The sequence below is a fragment of the Prionailurus bengalensis genome, chromosome A1 (assembly GCF_016509475.1).
Source record: "Prionailurus bengalensis isolate Pbe53 chromosome A1, Fcat_Pben_1.1_paternal_pri, whole genome shotgun sequence".
Lineage (NCBI taxonomy): Eukaryota > Metazoa > Chordata > Mammalia > Carnivora > Felidae > Prionailurus > Prionailurus bengalensis.
In genome coordinates this window covers 139,082,479-139,105,424 of record NC_057343.1, presented here as the reverse complement: position 1 = coordinate 139,105,424, position 22,946 = coordinate 139,082,479, and the positions used below count along the sequence as shown (strand labels likewise).

Genomic DNA, 22,946 nt, shown 5'->3' with positions numbered 1-22,946 from the left:
ATATGAAACTGGATTTTATTTATTTTTAGAACATAGAGATAACAGTCAGCAAATACACATTTCCTTTGATCACAGAGTTTGAGAAACAGACTGCCTGCCTCTTGGTTCAGTCTCTCCCACTCAACGAGCTATTTGCAATCTGAGACTCCCTGGGTTGTAACAGAAAGAAGGCTGTGGATAATTCCCCACAATACAAGGCAATCTGAAGATAACAGTATGCTATCTGTGAACACACTGATCATCATTTATTTTCCCCTAATCCATATAATCATTCTTTAGAGAAAAAAAAAAAGTCCCAGCTATGAGAAGTTCTATTTCCCCTGAAACTTTCTCTGATAGTCTTACACTTCTAATATTATTATAAAGGGGGTGGGAGGAAGAGAATGACTATATTAAAGATCAACCAAGTATTATGTAAAACCAGGTAACACCTCTGTAGAACATTCTGTAACCCAAGTCTCTCCCATCTCCCAAACTTCTCATTCATCCACATTAGTGGGTAACACATTCATCTCTGGGAAACACTTTTCAAAAGCTATCATGTTGGGGCGCCTGGGTGGCGCAGTCGGTTAAGCGTCTGACTTCAGCCAGGTCACGATCTCGCGGTCCGCGAGTTCGAGCCCCGCGTCGGGCTCTGGGCTGATGGCTCAGAGCCTGGAGCCTGTTTCTGATTCTGTGTCTCCCTCTCTCTCTGCCCCTCCCCCGTTCATGGTCTGTCTCTCTCTGTCCCAAAAATAAATAAACATTGAAAAAAAAAAAAAAAGCTATCATGTTACTGATATGTACCAAAATATATGATCGCATTTCATGACAATGAATACAATGACAAGTCCTAGGACTTTAGTTTTTCATCTGATTAATGCTAGGCTTAGACTTCTAATTATTTCTAAGGCCCCTTCTCACACTTAAATATATGATGTACTTACCTGACACATATTAAATGAAACTTTGTTATTTATTTATATTAGATACACATCATTATTAATACAGTTATTTACGTTAGGTAATCAAGAGTTCAAACCTATGAACACATTTAGAAAAGATGATACAGGGCTTCCCAAGTGCCTCTTGGTCCTACAGATCTAAAGGCACAAGCAGGACAGAGTATGTCGTGCTATTTAAATTCTGTACAATAAGTGCAACTGGGTTTGATACTTCGAGAAAACCGTTGAAAAAGCTAGAAAGCAAAGAGGCAGGATGGAAGTGACGATACCCTAGGACTATGCAGAGTGACAGAAGCAGCTTGGACCTTATTTCCTTTCTATTTCCACAACTACCTTCTCAGGTAACTGACCAGTTAAGTGATTTATAAATTTCTGTATCTCTCGTTTCTTAAGCATCCTCATTTGCAACACTCATGACAGACTCACTTTTGGAATTCAGGGGAAAAACGCGTTTGAGACCTTAGAAAGAATTATCTCTGGAACACCTCTTGTGACCCCACCAAGTGCCATCCAATGTCTAAGATAAGAATCATCTGGTGAGGAGACCTCAGTCTCAGAATTAAAGAATGGTAAGGTCAATGTGGATTGTGGGGTTCTCAAGGCCTCCCTTCTACCTACCTCACAGCAGAAACAGAAATCAACTCTCTCAAATAAAAGAACATTCTGTTTATCCAACTCTATTCCCAATTCTCCGTGCTACAGAAGAACCTATCAAAAGCAGTGCTTCTGTTTTGATTTAAAACTTTTAAATGCAGGGCACTTGGGTAGCTCAATCATTATGCATCTAACCTGGGCTCAGGTCATGATCTCATTCATGGTTTGTGAGTTTGAGCCCTGCACTGGATCCTCTGTCTCCCTCTCACTCTGCACCTTCCTCCCCTCCTCATGTGTGCTCTTTTTCTCCCTCTTAAATATAAACACTAAAAAAAAAAAATTAAAACCTTTAAATGCACCACAATTTCCACATATCCTCTACAAAACTACAAAATGAACATGAAGTCATACCCCTTACTCTTTAAATTCAAAAACTGAGAAGACCTGAGACATGACCAAGTAAACAAACCAACAAAAAACACCTGTAACACTCAGTATTAAAAAACTAAGAAACATGGTCGCCTGGAGGGCTGAGTTCGTTAAGTGTCTGACTCTTGATTTCAGCTCAAGTCATGATCTCACGGTCGTTGAGATCGAGCCCCATGTCAGGCTCTGTGCTGACAGCACAGTGTCTGCTTGGAATTCTGTCTCCCTCGCTCTCTGCTCCTCCCCTGCTCACGTTCTCTCCAAATAAATAACTAAAACAAACAAACATGGTAGAAATGTGAATATCACGGACACATTCCACTGTCACATTATGAAAATGAATCACATAGCATAACCTCTGGGCAAATGTGGAAGTTCTGGCAGATTCCGTGTGTCAACTCGAACTATGTGGTATTCACCTATGTAACAATTAGTTACGTTAGGAAAGAACAGAGAAGGGAAAAGTCCCCAACTGCTTTCATAACATAATTTAAATAGCTTTTCAATTTCTAAGACTCTGGAAAAAAAAAATTAAACTCTTCAAATCCCAGAACAAGATGCCCAACCTCTATTGTTGATTTGATGATCAATAGAATCATCCACAATCAAGTTTTACAAACCCCATTCTTCAGAGGTTCTCATGGCATTACCTTTTCAATAAAGATAATTTTAAGTATCTCAAGAATATGGATCTTCAGTACTTTAATCTTTAAACCTATAATATCTATTTTTCAAAGAACTAAACATCCTAAGTGTTAAAAGGAATTCCCAATATCCAACTGAAAATTGACACAGTGAGACTTCTTTGTGGACATTCAGATGCTCAGATTTTTTTAATACATAAAGTAATAAGTGTAACACACTTAAGACAGATGGTGTCAATAAAATAACTGTCATGACATATAATCATTAACAAGTTGGTACAGCCTGAATTTAATATCACACTGCATGTTTACTAACTGGAATTTAAATAAAAACTTAAAAAATGAATTATATACTCATATTCAGAGTATTAACCTGTATTTGTCAGCTACTGTATACACTAACGTTTTGGAAGATTTAAATACTACTATATTTTGTGCATAAAAAAAAAATTTGGAACATACAAAGTGTCTGCTCCTGCAGAAAAGAACCTACACATTCTGGAGTGAGCCCCCTTTCAGCCGGCTGCATTCTCTTCCATAAACTAAGTGATTAACATAAATAAGAGAACTCCAAAGGAGGCAATCCGCTCCAATAAGTACAACATGACCAAAGCAAAGCATCAGCATCCAAAAGGTGTTGGGCACAGACTGAGATCAATATCAACTCTACTGGATACATCAGGGGATAGATTGAGAAAGACGCTTCAGGATGCAGACACACACTGAAGAAGAAAATCACAGGAGTGACAAAATGAGAAATGAGAAAGGGACCCTCTCCACACATCCCATCCAAGTTCAAGTATTTTACAGACTAATATTTAACCAATTAAGACATTGGCTTTTTCAGTCTTACACCCCTCTCCTAGTGGAGAAGCAGTATTTTTGAATTAAAAAAAAAATCTTTACCATCAGTCTATTACTTCTCCAATTGTTAAATAGATGACAGGAGGAAGACTGTCTGTCTCTGTCTCTCTCCAAATAAACATTTAAAAAAAATTAAAATAAAACAGTCCATCTCGATGTATATATTAAAAGGTTCCAGTTTTAGCATTATTGTCACTCAAGTTAAAGCCACCTTCCTCTTTTTTCACCTTGTTTCTTCCAGCCAAACGTTTATGTCATTTCTGGCACTGGTGTTGCACATAACCCCAGGGCTGTTTCCCCGTGTGACTTATGAGCAGTTACTGAAGGACCAGCAGAACTCGACAATCCCGCCTGCCCGCTGGTCAGCTTCCCAAGCCTGACTCCACCAAAAGCAGCAGCTTCGGGAAAAGGGAAGCTTAGGTTTGCAGCTTTCAGATCTGCCCATCCATCGGAAAACTGTTAACGCTTATAGGACTTTCTGTATCACTTGTTCTTCCTGTTCCAGAGAGAACCAACCTCTCTCGGCAATAGCCATAAAGACATACAGCAGAGGTGGTTATGCACTTTGTACATGTGACCAACCAGGGGCCTGCTCCCGCAGCAAGTCTGCTCGTCAGGGCAGACAGACCTAGGAAGAACCTAATGCCCCTCTGAGGCAGGTCACCCTCACACTGCTGCGCCTCTTGGTCCAGTACATTGGAGGTGTTTGTCCTTAGAAATAACCGAAGAAAGAACACTCTGTCCCCAGGGCTGAGGCCCGCATTATCTGGGCACTCGAAGGAACACGCTGGCCAACCTGTACCAACACAGATTTCAGAGGGGGCAAAGGATTCACGTAGGCTTATTACACAGAAACTCTCACAAACTATCGAAGGGATCTCAAAAGTCATACGCAAACATTTCCAAAGATGGCAAGGAGGCCCTCAGGAAATTTGGAACAGTTAAAATACCTTTTGTCTCTTGGTGGCTCCGGTAAGCTGTAAGCTCTTTGCTCTACAAGACACAGAACAATAAAATGAAAACTGAGGCAGACAAACCAGTAGTCATGCGTTAGTCTGAAATGCACACACTCCACCATATTGCATCATTATTCACACTGTCAGTTAGAAAATAATGAGAAAACAAGTTATTTTACCTAAGTACGGCATTGCTCTGGATATCCTCACTGCCCCTAGTTTGGAGAGGACAGGGAGGAGGCCAACACAGGGCAGCATTTAATGACTTTATGAACTAAGTTAGCATCAGCAAGCAGCAGCAAACAGTGTCAGCCCTGCAGTAATTATTCGTCTCTTTGGATATTTCTCATGAGAGCTTCATCACTTATTTGTAACACTAATTCCCCCAACATACAGAATCAGTACACATCTTAGCTGTCTCTTGAGTGAAGCTCAAAAGAAAAGTCTCAAAGATCAGCATAAGGGAGAGTTCGTTTTAACAGAGCTGCAACGTCTTCATAAAATCCTAGCAGCAACCAGTTCAGAGATGTGCTCTGTGGTAGCAAAGGGAGAATCACTTTCCCCGCTGGACCTGGGGGCAGGGGAGATGGGAGACAGAAGGAGTAGGCTCATGCGAGCAGGTAAGCACCATCTTCTTTCCGGAACTGGAGTACCCATTACAAGGATGGAACACAGACACTGACTTCGACAGTGACGGAGACTGAAGGAGGGGGTGGCCCCTGCGGAACACATCACTTACAGAGCAAGGACAAATCTTTACCTCTACAATCCACAAGAGCGAAAAAGCAAAACCAGTTTGCAAAGGGAAATGGGCCAGATAAATAAGGCACAAAACTAATCAACGCATATCCCTGAAATGTGTAAGTATCAATGTTAAATCTAATGCTATCTTGCAGGTAACAAAAAATCTGCTTTGAAGAATTTGAAGGATTTTACCACTACTACTAAGTATTCCTCAAATCAAGTCATGAGAAAGAAATCGTTATGCTTCTTGTAAACATGCTAAGGTACCAAGAGATTTAGCCACATGTCCAAAATAATTAGGAAACTAATGGAACCAGACTCAGGCGACTGGACAAATAACAGCACACAATGATTTTCACAAGTACATTCACTTCACTCCTCAAATTCTTAAAACTAGAACACTTGTGTCCTTCCTGGTGAGGTTTTAATTACTGACAATATTCCTATCTAAACACACAATGTACCAAAGGGAATTATAGGACAGGATTTTGTGTATACAAGCATTAAATAATGTTGCCACCCCATCATACCGTTGGCCAAAAAAAAAAAACAAAAATCATGAGAAACAATAGTAAGTAACCTCTTAGGTATGACAAGGATGAGAAAACATCGCAAATAGGAATGAAAAGGGCTGAATCCGATCTTTGTATATCTGCAATGTAGCTAATATAAAGGGGCTTCCCACTGGGGGGAAAGAGGACTTGGATTCTGTTCAAATAGAAAAAGGTTTTGGCGCTATTCCAACTCACCAAGAGAGACCTTAAGGTAATGTAAATGTCGATTTACCTCTGATTAATCTAAGCAAACTAAACAATGAAACATTCCATCTTTGAACTAGTTAAGCTTTCACTCTTATGCTTTGATCACATTCACACACAAAGTTAAAACTATTCCTTCGTCCTTCAGAGTTCATTTATTCCTCATATCCTATGGTTTACCCATTGGAATCGTTGTATGTGCTGTTTACCTTCAATCTACATTGCCTATTTGTGATTCTTACCTTCTGGAGACCAAACTTCACTGAAAGGGCCCTATTTTTAAATATACTGTCTAAAGTAAGATTTTATTAACAGAAAAGTCAAAAAAATTCAGGTCAGTTTTTTATTCCTTCCAACTCAACTGCCAAGATTTAAGGATTGTATGTAAGGCAAAGATACCCTTCCATATTCATTAATGAATTCATAAATCAGGGCTCTTTTCCCTTATAAACGATCAAATTCCTCTCGGTCATCTGGTCAACAACTTCCAACTTCTGAAGTGACTTTAAAAACCAGTCATACCACATATATAATGTCAAGACTGCCATTTTGCATAGTGCAAAGATTTAGAAGCATTGTCTAAATAGTTACAGTGTGAAGTTACTTTGCCATCTAGGACAAGCAGTGAAAAGATGTCAGGCTGCCATTAAAAGGAATCCCAACCAAAACTAAGGTTAAGCAGAACTGGAGATCTCAGAAAGACTCATGATGTGTGTATGTGCGTGTGCATGCGTGTGTACACGCACATGCACACGCACACACACCCAGGGCAAATTCAATCCATCTTTTTCCTTTCTTAAACCTTTTCTCCATCTTCTCATTCCATAAATTCAAACTGACATTTATCATCAGTCTTGCTTTCTCCTCTTCCAGTAAAGATTCCCAGAGAGAATGAGGAAAAACAAAAACAAAAATACCTAGCAGTTGTTTTGTGCTCTGTGTATCTTGCTCAGGATATTCATTCAACAAATAATTATGGAACATCTCCCATATAGAAGTCATTGTTTTAGGATGGCAGTTCCAACCACAAAGATCATGTGTTTAAGACTATTTTACGTGACATGCAAATACCAACAACAACAACGTAATAAAGAATAGGTAAAAACGGGGCACCTGGGTGGCTCAGTCAGTTAAGCGTCTGACTTCGGCTCAGGTCATGATCTTTGGTCTGTGGGTTCGAGCTCCGCATTGGGCTCTGTGCTGACAGCTCAGAGCCTGGAGCCTGCTTCGGATTTAGTGTTTCCCTCTCTGCCCCTCCTCCACTCACACTCGTGCTCTCTCTCTCTCAAAAATGAATAAACATTAAAAAAAAATTTTAAAAGTAAAAATCAAGAGAAGGAAACTTATAAATATTCTACAATGGGAAACTAAGAATACTCAGGCACCTCTCGCTTTCTGAATATTTTAAGACTCTTAAGGATGGTAGACAAAAAAGCATTAATGCAATGACAAACATTTTATTTTAAGGCTCGGTATTACATCGACATACTTCCAGATATGCCTTTAAATATAATTACTACAGGGGCGCCTGGGTGGCTCAGTCGGTTAAGCGTCCGACTTCAGCCAGGTCACAATCTCGCGGTCCGTGAGTTCGAGCCCCGCATCAGGCTCTGACTGATGGCTCAGAGCCTGGAGCCTGTTTCCGATTCTGTGTCTCCCTCTCTCGGCCCCTCCCCCGTTCATGCTCTCTGTTTCAAAAATAAATAAACGTTAAAAAAAAAAAATTTTAAAAAAATATATAATTACTACATAATATATTATGTACAGAAATACCTTTGTTTCAAAATACAGTAGAAAAAGGGGGTGGTGGCTGCAAGGGGCTACAAGCACAGCTCTGAATTGCCCATCATCATTATATATGTAATTTGAATTCAGTTTTAAAAATTTGTCAAACTGTATGCTTATGATTTGCACCCTTTTCTGAAGGGTTTTATTGCACCCTTTTCTAGAAGTTTTATTTCTGACTGTTTACACCGCCACAAAGAGTGTTGAGATACCTTTACTCAGGTTCCAACTATTTTCTTTTATTTCAACGGTCTCAAGTCCCCTGCTAAATAAAAAGAAGGGGGAAAAAAATCTATCTTGCCAAACCTTGCCTTTAAGTAAATTATTTCAGCAATTTAAACTAAGGCGAAGTATGGGGCGCCTGGGTGGCTCGGTCAGTTAAGCGTCTGACTTCGGCCCAGGTCATGATCTCGCGGTCCGTGAGTTCAAGCCCCGCGTCGGGCTCTGTGCTGACAGCTCAGAGCCTGGAGCCTGTTTCAGATTCTGTGTCTCCCTCTCTCTCTCTGCCCCTCCCCTGTTCATGCTCTGTCTCTCTCTGTCTCAAAAATAAATAAATGTTAAAAAAAAATTTTTTTTAATAAATAAATAAACTAAGGCGAAGTAATTTTTTATAATTTGCTTCAAATCCTCTGAAGCTCTTATAATAATGAACCTAGAATAAACTCTAGCTTACACTACCATCCTGGAGGAAAACATTTCATTCAAAGAACAGAGCCACAGAGTGGTCTGTGCATATTTTTTAATTTCATCATCAAATCTGTAACTGGACTAAAACACAGTGAGAAAAGGATTGTGCTAAGCTTTGAAAAATCAATTATGAAAATGGAATTGAAAATTCCTGCGTGCTTTTATATATTTTATATACCTCTCCTGACTGAAAACCTGCTCTGGAAGAGAATGCTCTCAAAGCCAAAGGGTAAATAATGCTTACCTTCACTAGAACCGCACAACGTAAAATCACGCACCAACCGAGTTTTTCCTAAAGAAATTTTGGGCGATGAGCAGGAATAAGAACGTGAGCGGACTCCAGAAAGTAACGATTCCTAGAAGAGATCATAACAAAGTTTAAAAAAAAAAAATTCTACACAGGACTTGAGAGTATGTGTTCACCACAAATGTTAGTAAGTCAGCGTCTCTGTGAAAAGACTCAGTGTGAATATTTCTGATGTGATCTCATCATTTGTTCTTGTTTGCCTATCACAACTTTTAAAATTGTACTGTCTTTTGAATGCTTTAGTAAACTCGAGCGTCTCCCTGCCCATATACGCTTTAAATACAAATATGACATTCTAATCAGGTTGGTTAAAAGTGAAAAATCAAGTCAAATGATTTTTTTCCCTGCATATTCAACAGTGGGTCACTTTTTTTTCAACCGAGTTGTCAGGTTTTTTGTTATTTTGTACTGTAGTATCTAAGCAAAATTCCATATTAACTTATAGCTTTTTATTTCATAATTATTAGAAGGTAGAGAAAGAGCCACTTACATGAGTTTTTTAATTTCCCAACAGCTATTTAAACTTATAATGTTAGCTGTAGCCTCTCAGGAAGAATGCATCAGGTCAATTTACAAATCCTTTTAGTCTGTGCCCATCTTTCAACAGGCCTTCCATCTAGCACTTCCTGAAATGCTATTTGAGTACCACTGATTTAGAGATCTTTAATTTTATTTTTTAAGTGACCTACTATTTTTGTTACGTCCTTCCCAATTACACACTATTTCTATATTTGCAACATATGTCACAATGCAAGGTGGCAAGATAATTAAAACATGGTTACCTTATGTGTTCCAGAAAAGTTAAACCAAAATGCAATAGAATACCATTAAAGCCATTTATGGTACCCAACTCTCACCCAATTGGGACCTAGGATCCTTAGGATTGATCCCACTTATCCATTTTTAAGCTATCACTTAAAGTTAGAGTTAAAAGAAAGTAATACAAAATTTGTTACTAAAATTAAGCCATCAGCAACTGTCCTTCAAAAGCGCTGGGAGCTTCCATTCTCCCTAGATGAAAACATATGGTTTCCCTAAGTTCACTCGTTTAGTTAATGGGCCTGGAGGCAAGTTGAAAACAGAAGCCTGCCTCTGTTTCAAAGGGCCTTGAGACTTGGCTGCTGAATTTCTTATTAGGGAGGGCTCGCTGGTTCTAGATATCAGAAAGGCCAGCCAGAGCTGTCCTATACCCCTAATGGTGACTGGCCACAAAGAGCCCTAGCCAAATGCCACCCTCTGCATGTAAGTCATACCTAGTAGTTATTTCCCCTAACAATGGAACTTTGAAAATTAGCCAGAACTCTTTGGCAAAAAGTTACATAGGGTAATTACAGAAGCAAGGCAAGATACGTCTTATAAGGCAGAGTCTTCCTGAAAAGCGAACAACCTGGAACTGATTAAGAGAGACGGAATTACTTTTCCTTCCAAGTAATGAGAAGTTTTTCATCATTCCATTCAAAGTGCAGAAGAAGTGTCTACATGAACGACCATACCCATTTCTCACCATCCAGAAACATCACATGACATTCAGGTCCAAAAGATTATGACTGCTCTACAGGCCTAAGAGCTGAGGGAAAGGGTTCAGGAACCGTAGTCAGAAGGCCTGGACCGAACGATGGATCTATCACCAAGCGTGGGCAACCTGGACAAGACATCTAATATCTCCAGAACCTCATTTACTCAAAAACTAAAAGGTAATATTTATGTCCTAACTAAGAGAAAATGATGTATTTTGTACAAATGTAACACATGCTTCATATACTGCAAAGCACACACTACAAAAACAGAGCATTATCATAACTATCAGATGTTCACAGGAAGAGAAGTTTGGGCACAGGGCACATTATTTTACAGTAGTAAACTCAACTGAAAAAGAAAACAAAGAGACAAAAGAAATCCAAAAGGAAGAAAACTTAAGTGGAAACACAAAAAGGCTTTGTCTGCAAGGTTAAAAGAGTTCATTCTTTAAAAACCAAAACGAGGGGCGCCTGGGTGGCTCAGTCGGTTGCGCAGCCGACTTCGGCTCAGGTCACGATCTCGCAGTCCATGAGTTCGAGCCCCGCGTCGGGCTCCAGGCTGACAGCTCGGAGCCTGGAGCCTGTTTCGGATTCTGTGTCTCCCTCTCTCTGACCCTTCCCCGTTCATGCTCTGTCTCTCTCTGTCTCAAAAATAAATAAACGTTAAAAAAAAATTAAAAAAAAAAAAAATGAAACAAACAACCACAACAAAACTCCAATGTGAAAATGTCTATGAGAGAGAAAAGTCCTCTCCTACAGGAAAAGTGACAGAGTTTACAGTGTCCCACATTACTTGGTGCAGCCGGGAAGGCTCAACAAATACCACCTTTGCCTTAGTAATATTTACCTCAACACCGGAGCCAAGTAAAATTGTATGTGAGCCAAAACCAGACTGATCACATAAATCCACTTCTTCTTGCCAGTTTTTCTCCCTTTGCTTAAGGAACGGTGGCACAAATCATTGTATGAGGCAGTAAAGTTTTCCAAGGATGTGGAAGATTATATGTACTGATGGTAAATTAATTTAATATAAATCAATCATTTGAAGCACTATACGGATGAAATGGAGTGGGAGAGATTAACAAGACAGACTCAATCACACAGCTCATGAGTCTTCGAAAAGAAACAAAAAACAAAAAAAAAAAATTGTTCACACAGGCAAATGAAACATAACCTGTCCTTCACATAGAGATGGACTGCTTTAGAGAACATGGCTTCCGTGCTAACAACAAACCAAATTAATAGCATTTAAGAATACCTTCAACTGCAGGTTACTTGATAAAGAAAGGGACTCGGTCCTGGAGATACTAAAATCTGGTTCAGGGGTGGTCTCAAAAGAGTCCAATTCATCCCCACTAGGGATCCCGGTTCTTGAGGAACTCTGAGACACTGGAGTGTAGCAAACGTGTGAATGTTCAGAATGCCCCTCCCCTTCACTGTCGGCATCCAGGGCATCGAGGCTGGAACTAAAGCACAAGGTAAGTAAACATCACATAAGCCTACAGACTGACCGACACAGTCACTGGTTTCTGTTTCTCTCAATTCAAATTCTCCTTGGCTGAAGATGCAGTGCAGACTCATTTTGTTTCTAACAAAACTTAGATTTTTTTTCTCCCCCCGAAATCTCTTCTTCTCAAACAAAATTTTATGTTTCCCCAAATGAACATTGCTACCTAACAAAAGCCATTTCAAGTACTTTAACAAAACCTGCTGTAAGTTGGTTCTGCCTTACTTATTTCATAAATCTAATTATTACCGGCCTTACGTATCCTTCAAATACTAAAACTGTGGATGAAACAAAACCACTGGGCTCTTTGGGAGGCCTGTGGAGAATAGGCAGCATGGGGCTGGAAAGCTCGGGGACAATCAGGGACAGACTGCAGTTCACGCCTCAGAACTATTGTCAAGAAAAGAGTCAATATGAGAGAGTCTTAACAATAAGAGGGAGGTGGATGGGGGTGGGCTAGATGGGTGATGGGCATTAACAGGGTCACTTGTCATGATGAGCACTGGCTGTTAAATGCAAGTGGTGAATCACTCAGTTCTCCTGAAACAATATTGCACTGTATATTAACTAACTAGAATTAAAATAAAACTTTGACAAAGAAAAAATAAAAAAGACAGGAGTCAACATGAATCAAGTGGGGTCCCAAATGTGTCAGGTTAGATCATCATTTTTAGAGATTTTAGGTGAGAATTCCCCCTCAGAAGCAGGTAATAATTCTGCTAACCTACTGCTTTTCTTTCCTATTTTCACTTTAATAACCATAAAATTAAAAGGAAAGAATGTGACCTTCCATATTCCTGGCTCATTCCATAATATTTACATTTTAAACCACTCAAACTTTGAAGCCAAGTGCTTCTATAGGCATGTTAATGCTCAATGCATTTTCAAATGTGTTTTTCTTTCATTGTTGCAGTACTGGAGTTAAAATGTTAATGACAACACAATAAAACCATCTCGCTTATGAAACATGAAGAATATGAAACTTTGAATTAGTCATGTTGGTTCTTTTTCTTAAAAATCCATAGGCTACTTAATGGCCACTGAATACCAACGTGATCAATTGTGACACTTACATAGAAATGAAAGCCACAACTGGCATCAGTGAGCTGTTCCAAAGTGGGGTTTTCTCCTTTCAGAACCCATGGAGGGATTTCACCTTGGCATTGAGCACAGAACACACCGGGGGTGGACTTCACACTGTAATTCAGTGCAAATGTTGAAGTCCATAAAGTGATTTCTCATTAAAAAAAAAAAAAAAAAAAAAAAAAAAAAAAAAAAAAAAACTAAGGCTTGGTGTGAAGAAACACTTTCTGGCAAATACTTGTGCTCTGAATGTTACTACAATGTAATTATAGATATATTAAGGTGCTATGTAGTTTCCTTAATTCAATAGTAGTCAGAGAGTAGACAGAGACCTTAGGGGATAAAGGGGTTAAAGGTGTGCTGATGTCTTGTCCCCCTCTATTTGCTTTTAACTTGCAATCTCTGTATTAATAAACATTAAGTTCAAATGGTTGGCTGCCTGCAATCCTATCGTAATTTAACATAAGCCTTTCCAGTTACATACAACATTTCTCCATTGCTGTGAGTATATGCTACAACTATCAGTGATTATTATCTTATTTTGCATGCTATACATTAAAACATTCCTTTTTCTACTAATTTCAATTGGGCTACTATTTTTCTTCATTAAGCTGTTAAGCTATTTGGTATCATGAACAATATTCTTTTTTTTATAAAAAATTTTTTAGTGTTTGTTTATTTTTGTGTGAGAGAGAGACAGAGCGTGAATAGGGAAGGGGCAGAGAGAAAGGGTGGCCCAGAATCTGAAGCAGGCTCCAGGCTCTGAGCTGTCAGCACAGAGCCCGATGGGGGCTCGAACTCATGAACCGCGAGATCATTACCTGAGCAAAAGTCAGACCCTTAACCGACTGAGCTACCCAGGCGCCCCTCATGAACAATATTCTTCGGGATCACCTCTCGGTCAATGTTTTATAATGCTATTTTTAAAAATCCCATTAGTGAAATATGAAATGTATTGTAGGTTGTGACCCAAATTTTCTTTTAAAATAGTATATAATAGAAAATAACAGAATACATTCCACATGTTATTTCACAGGACATTTCTTTACTGTTTTTGTGTATGTTTGTGGCGCGGGGTCATGGTGTGAAAAGTATTTCTTACTGTGGATGGTGGTAAAACAAAAAAGGCAAGTTTTAGAATGAAACTTCATTCATCTTTTTTTTGTTGTTGCTGTTGGGCATTTTCAAATAAATGTTGCATTGCTTACTTTCCCCTTGTAGCTTCTCAAAACAGTTAAGTTTCAGTAACATAATGGTTATATGTTGGGTCTATTTAATTTTCACCAAAATGTCTTAAACCTTAGAAAATTTCGGATTCAGGTCCCTGTGTTAACCCCACTTTTTATTGTGTGCCCTCAAATCTCTCCTTCATGAGAAGTTGCCAGCCTCTCAGCTTGTTATTGACTTTTTAATGAGTGAGGTGCATTTCACTTTGAGCTCATCATCAATCCTGTTACACACTCCTAACCTGGCATCCACTGAAAGAAGAGCCAAAAATGGGGCTTTCTGGGGGATCGCAAGTCCTTTCTCCTCATTCCTACATTTTCTACAAGAGATAGAATGTCTTTACTAGACAATGCCAAATTATTTTCCAAAGTTATAATGCAATTTTCACTCCTATCAACGGTATTTGGGATTTCCACTGTATACATTTTCAACAAAATGTGGTATTGTTACACTTAAAAAATTTTTGCCTATCAAGTAATGTAGAATGCTATCTCATTGTGCTTTTCCTCTATTATTTTTTGTCCATTTTCATAAGTGTCTTACTTTTAAGGCAAGGAATATAGGAATGTAAAAGGGGGTAATAGTTTGAAGTAGAGATCAAAGTGGATGGGACAATAAAATCTAATAAAATATAATTTCACAAGTTCAGCTACAAAGTTTTTTGATATTCTACACTTTTCCTTTAGAATATAGTATCTTACCTTTTTTTCCCCTTACCTTCTTTTCTTTAGGTGACTTTGTTCCTTTTCAAATCCACGAAGACCAAAAGAAAGATTAAAATCGGAAGCATATGAACCAGATGGTGATGCGAAGGACTGCCGAGCTTCAGTACTTGAGGCCACTTCCTTCTTCTCACTTAGCGGGTATTTTCCATGGCTGGTTTCCGCAGCAAGGATATGCTTGCAGCTCTGAGGTCCCAGAGTAGAACCCATCGACTCAGGGCAGGTGTTTGTAGTGATACCTTCTATGTTAATGTAGTTAATATCCAAATCGCCAACCTAGTAGTTGAAAGAAAAATATTTGCGGAGCAAAAGTAGGAAAGACTGGCGGAACAGAGAATAAAGTTTCCCCAATTTAACAACCTTCCACCTTATTCACCTTGTTTTGTTTGTTCTCGTTTTATGTAAGGAGAAATTCTTTCATGGTGTTTTTATTCACTTGGGTGCTATCCCATAATTCACAAAAGGAAGAAGACCACCTGAGTGCTTTATAAAGTTGTTCTTTACTACAAAACCCAAAATGGACTATGCTTTTAACATTTCATGAGCCATTGACTCAAAAAAAGGGATGTATTTTAAATACTTGAGCAAAAATTAAAGAGTAGGCAATGACATAATGGTTATATACTGTGTCTATTTTATTTTCACCAAAACGTCTTAAACCTTAGAAAATTTAGGATTTAGGTCCCTGGAATCTGGATAACCAAGGTAGTGGTGGTCACATAAATCCTAGTCTCAAAAAAACAAAACAAATTACAAACTAAAATAAGAAGAAAACTACATAGGATGCAGGGACTTAACTAAAAGACATAAAATGCCCCAAACTTCAAATTATCAGTAAAAAATAACGCTAATGCCAAATTTCAGCAAACAACCTGCTAGACTCCTGCCATAAGCCTGTGCAGAAAATGAGAGCTGTCTGGAAAATTCTGCATGGCAGAGTAAACAGGGAGATAGTGGAGGGCCTAAGACTGACCTAAAACCATCACTGGAAAAACAAAGGGCAACCTACACATATGAAAAAAAAAAAAAAATCCTGGTTGATCAAAGCCCTTGTTCTAAGGAAGGGGCTTAAAAGCATCAGTGATCTGAGGTGGCAGTAATCAAAGGAGTTACTTCCAGGTGACAAAACAGTAATAAGAAAGAGGGTGAAACTGGTGACAGGGTAGTACAGGGGGAATGAAGTAAAAGGAGGAAAGGTGGAGTCCTAAATCTTCATCATCATAATAATTCACTACAGCAAAAACAATCATCAAGGAATGCTCAAACCAGCAGTTCAGAGTCTGTTAAGTAACAGGAGATGTACAGACTCAAAGTCTCTCCCTGCAAGACGCTTAATATTTTAAAAGGAGAGAGTAATTTTACAGAAAACAAACTTGGCAAATCAAAGATAACAACACCAGTAATGGGATAAATTAGCGTCGTGTGCCTCCTGATACAATGCACTGAGAAGAACACAACACCCTTTCTTTAATATTCCTGCCAACCACACGTAGCCTGAACCCAGTTGTGAGGAATTATCAGAGAAACCAAAAGGGAAGGACATTCCTGGTCTGTAGTCTTCAAAGTTATCAACTTCATGGAAGACAAAGACTAAGGACAGGTTGCAAACTATAGGAGATTTAAAGAGAAAGGACAACTAAATGCGAGACATTTAACCGAATATTCTTTTGCTACAAAGAATTTATTGAGTCAATCTGTAAAAGTGAGTGAGGTCTGTAGACAGTTAATGCTATGTTAATGGTGATTTCCTGATTTCAGTAACTATAGGTGCTTGGTAAGAGGATAACCATGTTTTTTAGGAAATAGACTATGAAAGACTGAGGGGTAAAAGGGCACCATATTTTCAACTTGCCTTAAATGGTTAATATTTATGTACTTATTTTCATCATTTACATCTACAAACACATGCTCGGAGTATATTTACACTAAAATGTGGTAAAATATTAACATTTGGGGAATTTTGATAAAGAGTATATGTGTATTCGTTGTACTAAATTATGGTTTGAAATGATATCCAAATAAAATGGATTTTTTTACAAAGTAGTTTATATGACAGAGTAATTTGCAAAATAGTTTCTACCATGTATATCTCCTCATCAGATAGGTTGATAACTTTGAGAATTCACTGGAAAAAGCATCACAAATAAGATTCTCATCACCATCTAGTTAGATTTCTGTGCCAGGCTGGGGCAGATGAAGGAAATTAAACAGGATTCTTCTCAGATACTGATAGCAATTAGTTCAAATATGCAGAATTTGGACTTCTTATATTATCCTTGCTATTCAAATCGATGTAGGAAAAGTGAAAGAAACCATATAACTATGCCCCACTGACAGAGTGAACTTTGTGATTTGTATTCATACTTGTAGTTTTAGTTCTGTTTTCATTGCACAAATCCAGCAATCCTCTGCCCCATTTCAGTTTATCGATTAGGCTATTTGAGTTCTCTTGAAATTCACACCTCACATTACTAAAGCAATACTTATCTCAAGATCTCCCCAAACAAAATTATATCCTAACCTCATCTTTGGTTTCGGAAGTTTTGCATGCTTAATGTAATGCGAGAACACAAGTGTCCCCCACGTCATACTGAGTCATGTACAGTTTTAGCTACTTGAAGTAAAAGGAAATATTGCAGTATTCACTAAGGCTCAGAGCCAAAAGATAAGAACTCAAGTAGTATTTCATTTAAATGCTGAGAAAATACCACAACCATCAGAATCAGAATGTCGCTAGAGCACACCGAACCCAATTTCCCTGTGTCTTCAAAGAATGTCCCCAGAACTCCCTGTTTGTCCTAAACTCTGTTTCATCCTAGATTTCTGTAACTAGGGTTGACACTCAGCTGCTTTATGCCAAAAAAAAACTATACCAGCTATTTACAACTAATTTCCATTCTCATTTATTGGTTCCTCTGTCATTCTGAGTATCATCCCAATCTCTGCCATTTATGAGGTAACAATGATTTGATGTAACAATGATTTTAACACAAAAGGAAAAAAACCCAAAATACTTGACTCGGGGTGAAACTGAGATCTAGACAGAAAAGTATGTATCACAGAAAACATCTATAAGCAATATGCATACTAACAACAACAAAAAGGGGCTCAATAAGCATATATATGATGCACCTTTTCTGGACATTAGGTTTTGAAGTCTGTGGATAAGGCAAAAATTATATGCTGTCAAAATTACCCTTGAAAATGCCTAAAATTGTCCATAGTGTGCAGAGTAATCTTCAGATCTAAAACTATGTATTAATTTTTATAAATATTAAAATCTAAGGATCATTCAAACCACATGCTTCTATGAGATCTAACTCACCAATCTCTGCCAGAGAATAGGTGGGGCATTCTAAAGGGTTCTAACTTCCCAGGAGTATGATACCATTCTCTTTTAATATTGAAGCTATATAACCTTAGCATATGTTAACAGGTGCATTGTAAGGATTAAAGAAGTGATTTATATGGCAACATTGTATGGGGCTAGCGTCAAGCTCTCGCTCATAACTGTTTGCTGGATTTGAATACAACTATTGTCGAATCAGGTTGTACACACACTGTTACTCTGAAAAGCTGTAAAGAAGATAATAGTTTCCCGGGGTGCCTGGGTAGCTGAGTTGGGTAAGCAGCTGACTTCAACCCAGGTCATGATCTCACAGTTCGTCAGTTTGAGCCTCACGTTGGACTCTGTGCTGACAGCTGGGAGTCTGGAGCCTGCTTCAGATTGTGTCAACCTCTTTTTCTCTTCCCCTCCCCTGCTCACACTGTCTCTGCCTCTCAAAAATAAATAAATGTTTAATATATATATTATGTATATATATGTATATATATATATACATATGTATGTTTAATATATATATATACATACACATATATATATACACACATATATACATATATATGTGTATGTATATATATATAAGCTTCCAACTGTCATTTCCTATTTTGGCTGTAAGACAAGAGCTCTCACACTCTTCTCATTTGACAGTGTCTCACGATCCCTCTCTATAGTGCTTCATGATGGGTTAATGCGTGCTGTGAATGGAAAGAAGAACTTAAGTTAAATGCTCATATGAGGAGGCTCTACTGTAGCATCACCAGGGCCACCGTCAGGCTGAAATCTTGAGAGCTGCAAACCAAGGCTGAATATATTTCCCAGTTACTCAGCGTTTGGAAAGAGAGCAAGATCCCTCTTGTAACATCAGTCACACCTTACCTGATCTATCACCATACAGTTGGCATAAACTTCATCGCCACCATTCAGCACATCAGAGAGCTGGCCTGCAGCAGAGAATGCTGGGGAACGCTTGGATTTTTGAAGGCATCAAAAGAGTGATCTAGCAGAAAAATGAAAATGGGACAGAAAAGAGTAGATGGAACTTATTTTACAGTCAAACTTTACCTTCTTAATCAAACTGTAAAACAACAACAAAAACAAGCGCAGATTGTGTTTTTTAAACACATTCATTCACATGTTAAGATCTACATGCATGTATTTTCTATTCTACATCCAAACCTTCCCAGTTATTTAAAGCCTACAGAACAGTACTAGATAAATATGGAGAAAACAGGCAGCAACCTCTTTGACCTCGGCTGCAGCAACTTCTTACTAGACAGGTCTCCGGAGACAAGGGGAATAAAAGCAAAAACGAACTATTGGGCGCTCATCAAGATAAAAAGCTTCTGCACAGCGAAGGAAACAATCAACAAAACTAAAAGCAACTGACAGAATGGGAGAAGATATTTGCAAATGACATATCAGAATTAGGGCTAGTATCCAAAATCCATAAAGAACCCACCAAACTCCACACCCGAAAAACAAATAATCCAGTGAAGAGATGGGCAGAAGACATGAATAGATAAATATGTGCCCATTTCAAGCACTGTTTTTCCAATCAAAAGAGATTTCTATAAAATCATTAGATTTTTGCTTTCAATTTTTTTTTTTATTTAAAAAAAATTTTTTTTTAATGTTTATTTATTTTTGAGACAGAGAAAGACAGAGAATGAACAGGGGAGGGTCAGAGAGAGGGAGACACAGAATCTGAAACAGGCTCCAGGCTCTGAGCCGTCAGCACAGAGCCCGACGTGGGGCTCGAACTCATGGACCGCGAGATCATGACCTGAGCCAAAGTCGGCCGCTTAACTGACTGAGCCACCCAGGCGCCCCGTGCTTTCAATTTCTAACAGATTAACATTCATCTCACTTAATAACTTGGAAGCATCAGTGCCTGAACTACAACCCATGGATTCCACTCCAGTGTCCGGGCTCCATACCCTTTAGTAACAGACCTAAAATAGTACAACGTCCAGTAGTTCTGTACAGCCTGACTGTGCACACTCTTAAAGAGAATGTTGCTATTTTAATTACAGAATTGTTTTCACTTGCTTCTATGCTCGCAGCTTTGTTACAAATAGATGAGGTTGCTTAAAGTTGAATCCCAAAGAGTGCGGTGCAACCGTATTTGTAGGGAACCTAAGGTTGAAGGCAATAAAGCACAGTGGAGCCAGAATGCTTCATTTCCTGTGACTGTGGTTAAATTACTTAATGTCCCAATACCTTAACAGTTTCTTCTTCTATAAAAGCAGATCTTCATCGTGCTTTCCCTGTCATAGGGTATGAGGGTTACAGGAGTTCAAACATGTAAGGCACTAAACACATGCCTAGCATTTTGCAAGAGGTCAATAAATATTAATTGTCACTGATACTATATTCCGTTATTAATAGCTACTTCAAGCATGTTCAATGTGAGATTATTGATACTAACCATAAGGTATAGTACTAATTATATTAATAATACTCTCTTAGTGCTATATTAATAATAGAACACCCATGTCTGTAAATGACTCTAATAGTGTGGATTCAAAGTTTTATTTATAGCAAATGTCATCTTCCCTGACACTCCAGCAAGTGTTCTAGAGTGGGTACAAAATGAATAGTGTTGCCTTTTCACCAGAAATGGCAATGATCTCCCTGCCCGTCCTATCTGTATCATAACATATAACCCAGGTAAGCCCATGAGAGTGCATGAGAAAATGAAAAAAAAAAAATTATTAACTGTTGGGCTGATGTACTAGGATAAAAAATTGTTCTTTCTTAGAAACTTCTGGATGACATTATGCAAGTGACAAAAATACATCAATTGTATGAGCCAAATGGCATCAGCTTTAGATTCTATTTCTTAACCTACCTGTTCACCACAGAAGACCAAAATGAATATTCATCAAGCCCCCTGAGTAAATATACAGTGTAAATGGGATGCATTTTCTTACATCCATAACGTCTTCTTTTATCAATTTACTTAAACAGCTAACACACACCCACAAATTCTTCACAAGCGTAATCTTCATGATTACCATACACTTTCATTGTAATCACACAAAATTTTTAAAAAAGCATGTTCCAAAGATTATAAATCAAGAACCTGACAAAACACTTTCGATGTGTTCTGAAGAAAATACCTGCTTATAGGTCATTTTACAGAATGTGTGAAAAACAATCATAAATAACTCAACACGCCCTCTAACTGCTCTAGAATGTTTTAAGTCCACACACTATAACGCACCTGGTATTTCTGCCACCACATTTGGGGGGCCGGTTATGCCCATTTTTTAGCCACTTCTATCACCGGCAAATTTAAGACTTCATCGGTAACTAGACTAAGAACAAGACATTCAACAAAACGATTGCAAACAATTGATGGATTCTATCTTAAAAACATAGAACCAAAAGCAACAGCACCACAAATTGTGTGGTACCAGTGAATGTACTGACCAGTCACCCAAAAGCCATGTTATGAACTACCAAGAGAAAGAGCTTTGTTGGCAAAACTCTGACCCTCACTTCAAAGATGAGCAGAACTAAGAACTACTTTTGTTATCCTTGCATTCACCTTCCCCCCCCCCCAACCAAACAAATCTACCTGGCCCTATGCAGCAGGTCAGAATGTGTAAGATCAAACCAAGCAGTAAAATAAACTCCAAGATGGCCGAGTTCCTTTGGTTACTTTGACCAAACTGGGGTTTAATTTGTTTTCTTCATAATTTGACTAGTGTTTTAGAAAACGATGTCACTTGTTAACAAAGACAGGTGCATAATCTCTTATCTCCAATTCTGAAATCGAGAAAGCTCTTAAAATCAAAACTTTTCTGTAGCAATTTGGCTCACAAACATATTTGGTGCAAAATCTGACCTGAATCCACATGAGGCCATGCAGAGTTTTTATTTACCTTATCTGGTGTGAATACTCATGCATTCTGCTGCAGAAATATTACCACACTGGAGAATGGCATTGCCAGTCATATCATATATATAAGCATTATTCCAAAAAGATCTGAAAGTGCTAAATTCTAAAACCAATCTAGTCCCAGTAATTTCAAACAAGAAACGGGATCTGCTGTAAAAATTACAGCAGATATTATACCAGTATTTTCCAAGATTGTGTCATTCCTCTACCAAATTCACAATTTTGCCATAGCTACTTACTACCTGTTATTATATTCTCTAGTACTTGTTTTTATTTTTTTTATTTTTTTTATTTTTTTAAAATTTTTTTTAACGTTTATTTATTTTTGAGACAGAGAGAGACAGAGCATGAACGGGGGAGGGGCAGAGAGAGAGGGAGACACAGAATCGGAAACAGGCTCCAGGCTCTGAGCCATCAGCCCAGAGCCTGACGCGGGGCTCGAACTCCCGGACCGCGAGATCGTGACCTGAGCTGAAGTCGGACGCTTAACGGACTGAGCCACCCAGGCGCCCCTCTAGTACTTGTTTTTAGATTGACTCACCTTTTTACTCTGAATACAATGAAGTTTGAAAGAAACACTTTATGCTCACTATAAACAGAAAGCTAGTATTCCCCACAAAAAGCCGAAGAGAATTATACACACTAAAACCATGTAACTACCTTCTGAATGAACACAGTTGCCCATCAACGCTGACGCCCTACAAGGGCCGCTCGCTCATTGTGATGAAGGGAAATTCGCGAGGACTGGAAAGGTGGTCAAGAAGCAGTGTGCAAAATGAACTTTCTCCTTGAATCAGCAGAGTGACCAAAAGAAAAATGCAAAGCAAATACCTGCCTTATTATGTGATTCAATGCCATCTCATGTTAGGTTGGGATCCAATCTCCAAGACCAAGAGTGCCCAGGAGAACTTACCCTACACTTTGGAAAAGC

At 38.5% G+C, this 22,946-nt stretch overlaps 1 protein-coding gene across 1 annotated transcript in view; it reads right to left on the bottom strand.

The window, feature by feature from the left end:
- The window catches only part of ARHGEF28 (Rho guanine nucleotide exchange factor 28), a 312,308-nt gene that overhangs the window by 82,273 nt on the left and 207,089 nt on the right, over positions 1 to 22,946 (bottom strand). The window contains 6 exon segments of the mRNA XM_043591949.1: positions 4,423 to 4,465; positions 8,647 to 8,758; positions 11,485 to 11,692; positions 14,761 to 15,041; positions 18,985 to 19,085; positions 19,088 to 19,105. Coding sequence (XP_043447884.1) covers positions 4,423 to 4,465; positions 8,647 to 8,758; positions 11,485 to 11,692; positions 14,761 to 15,041; positions 18,985 to 19,085; positions 19,088 to 19,105 — 763 coding nt within the window.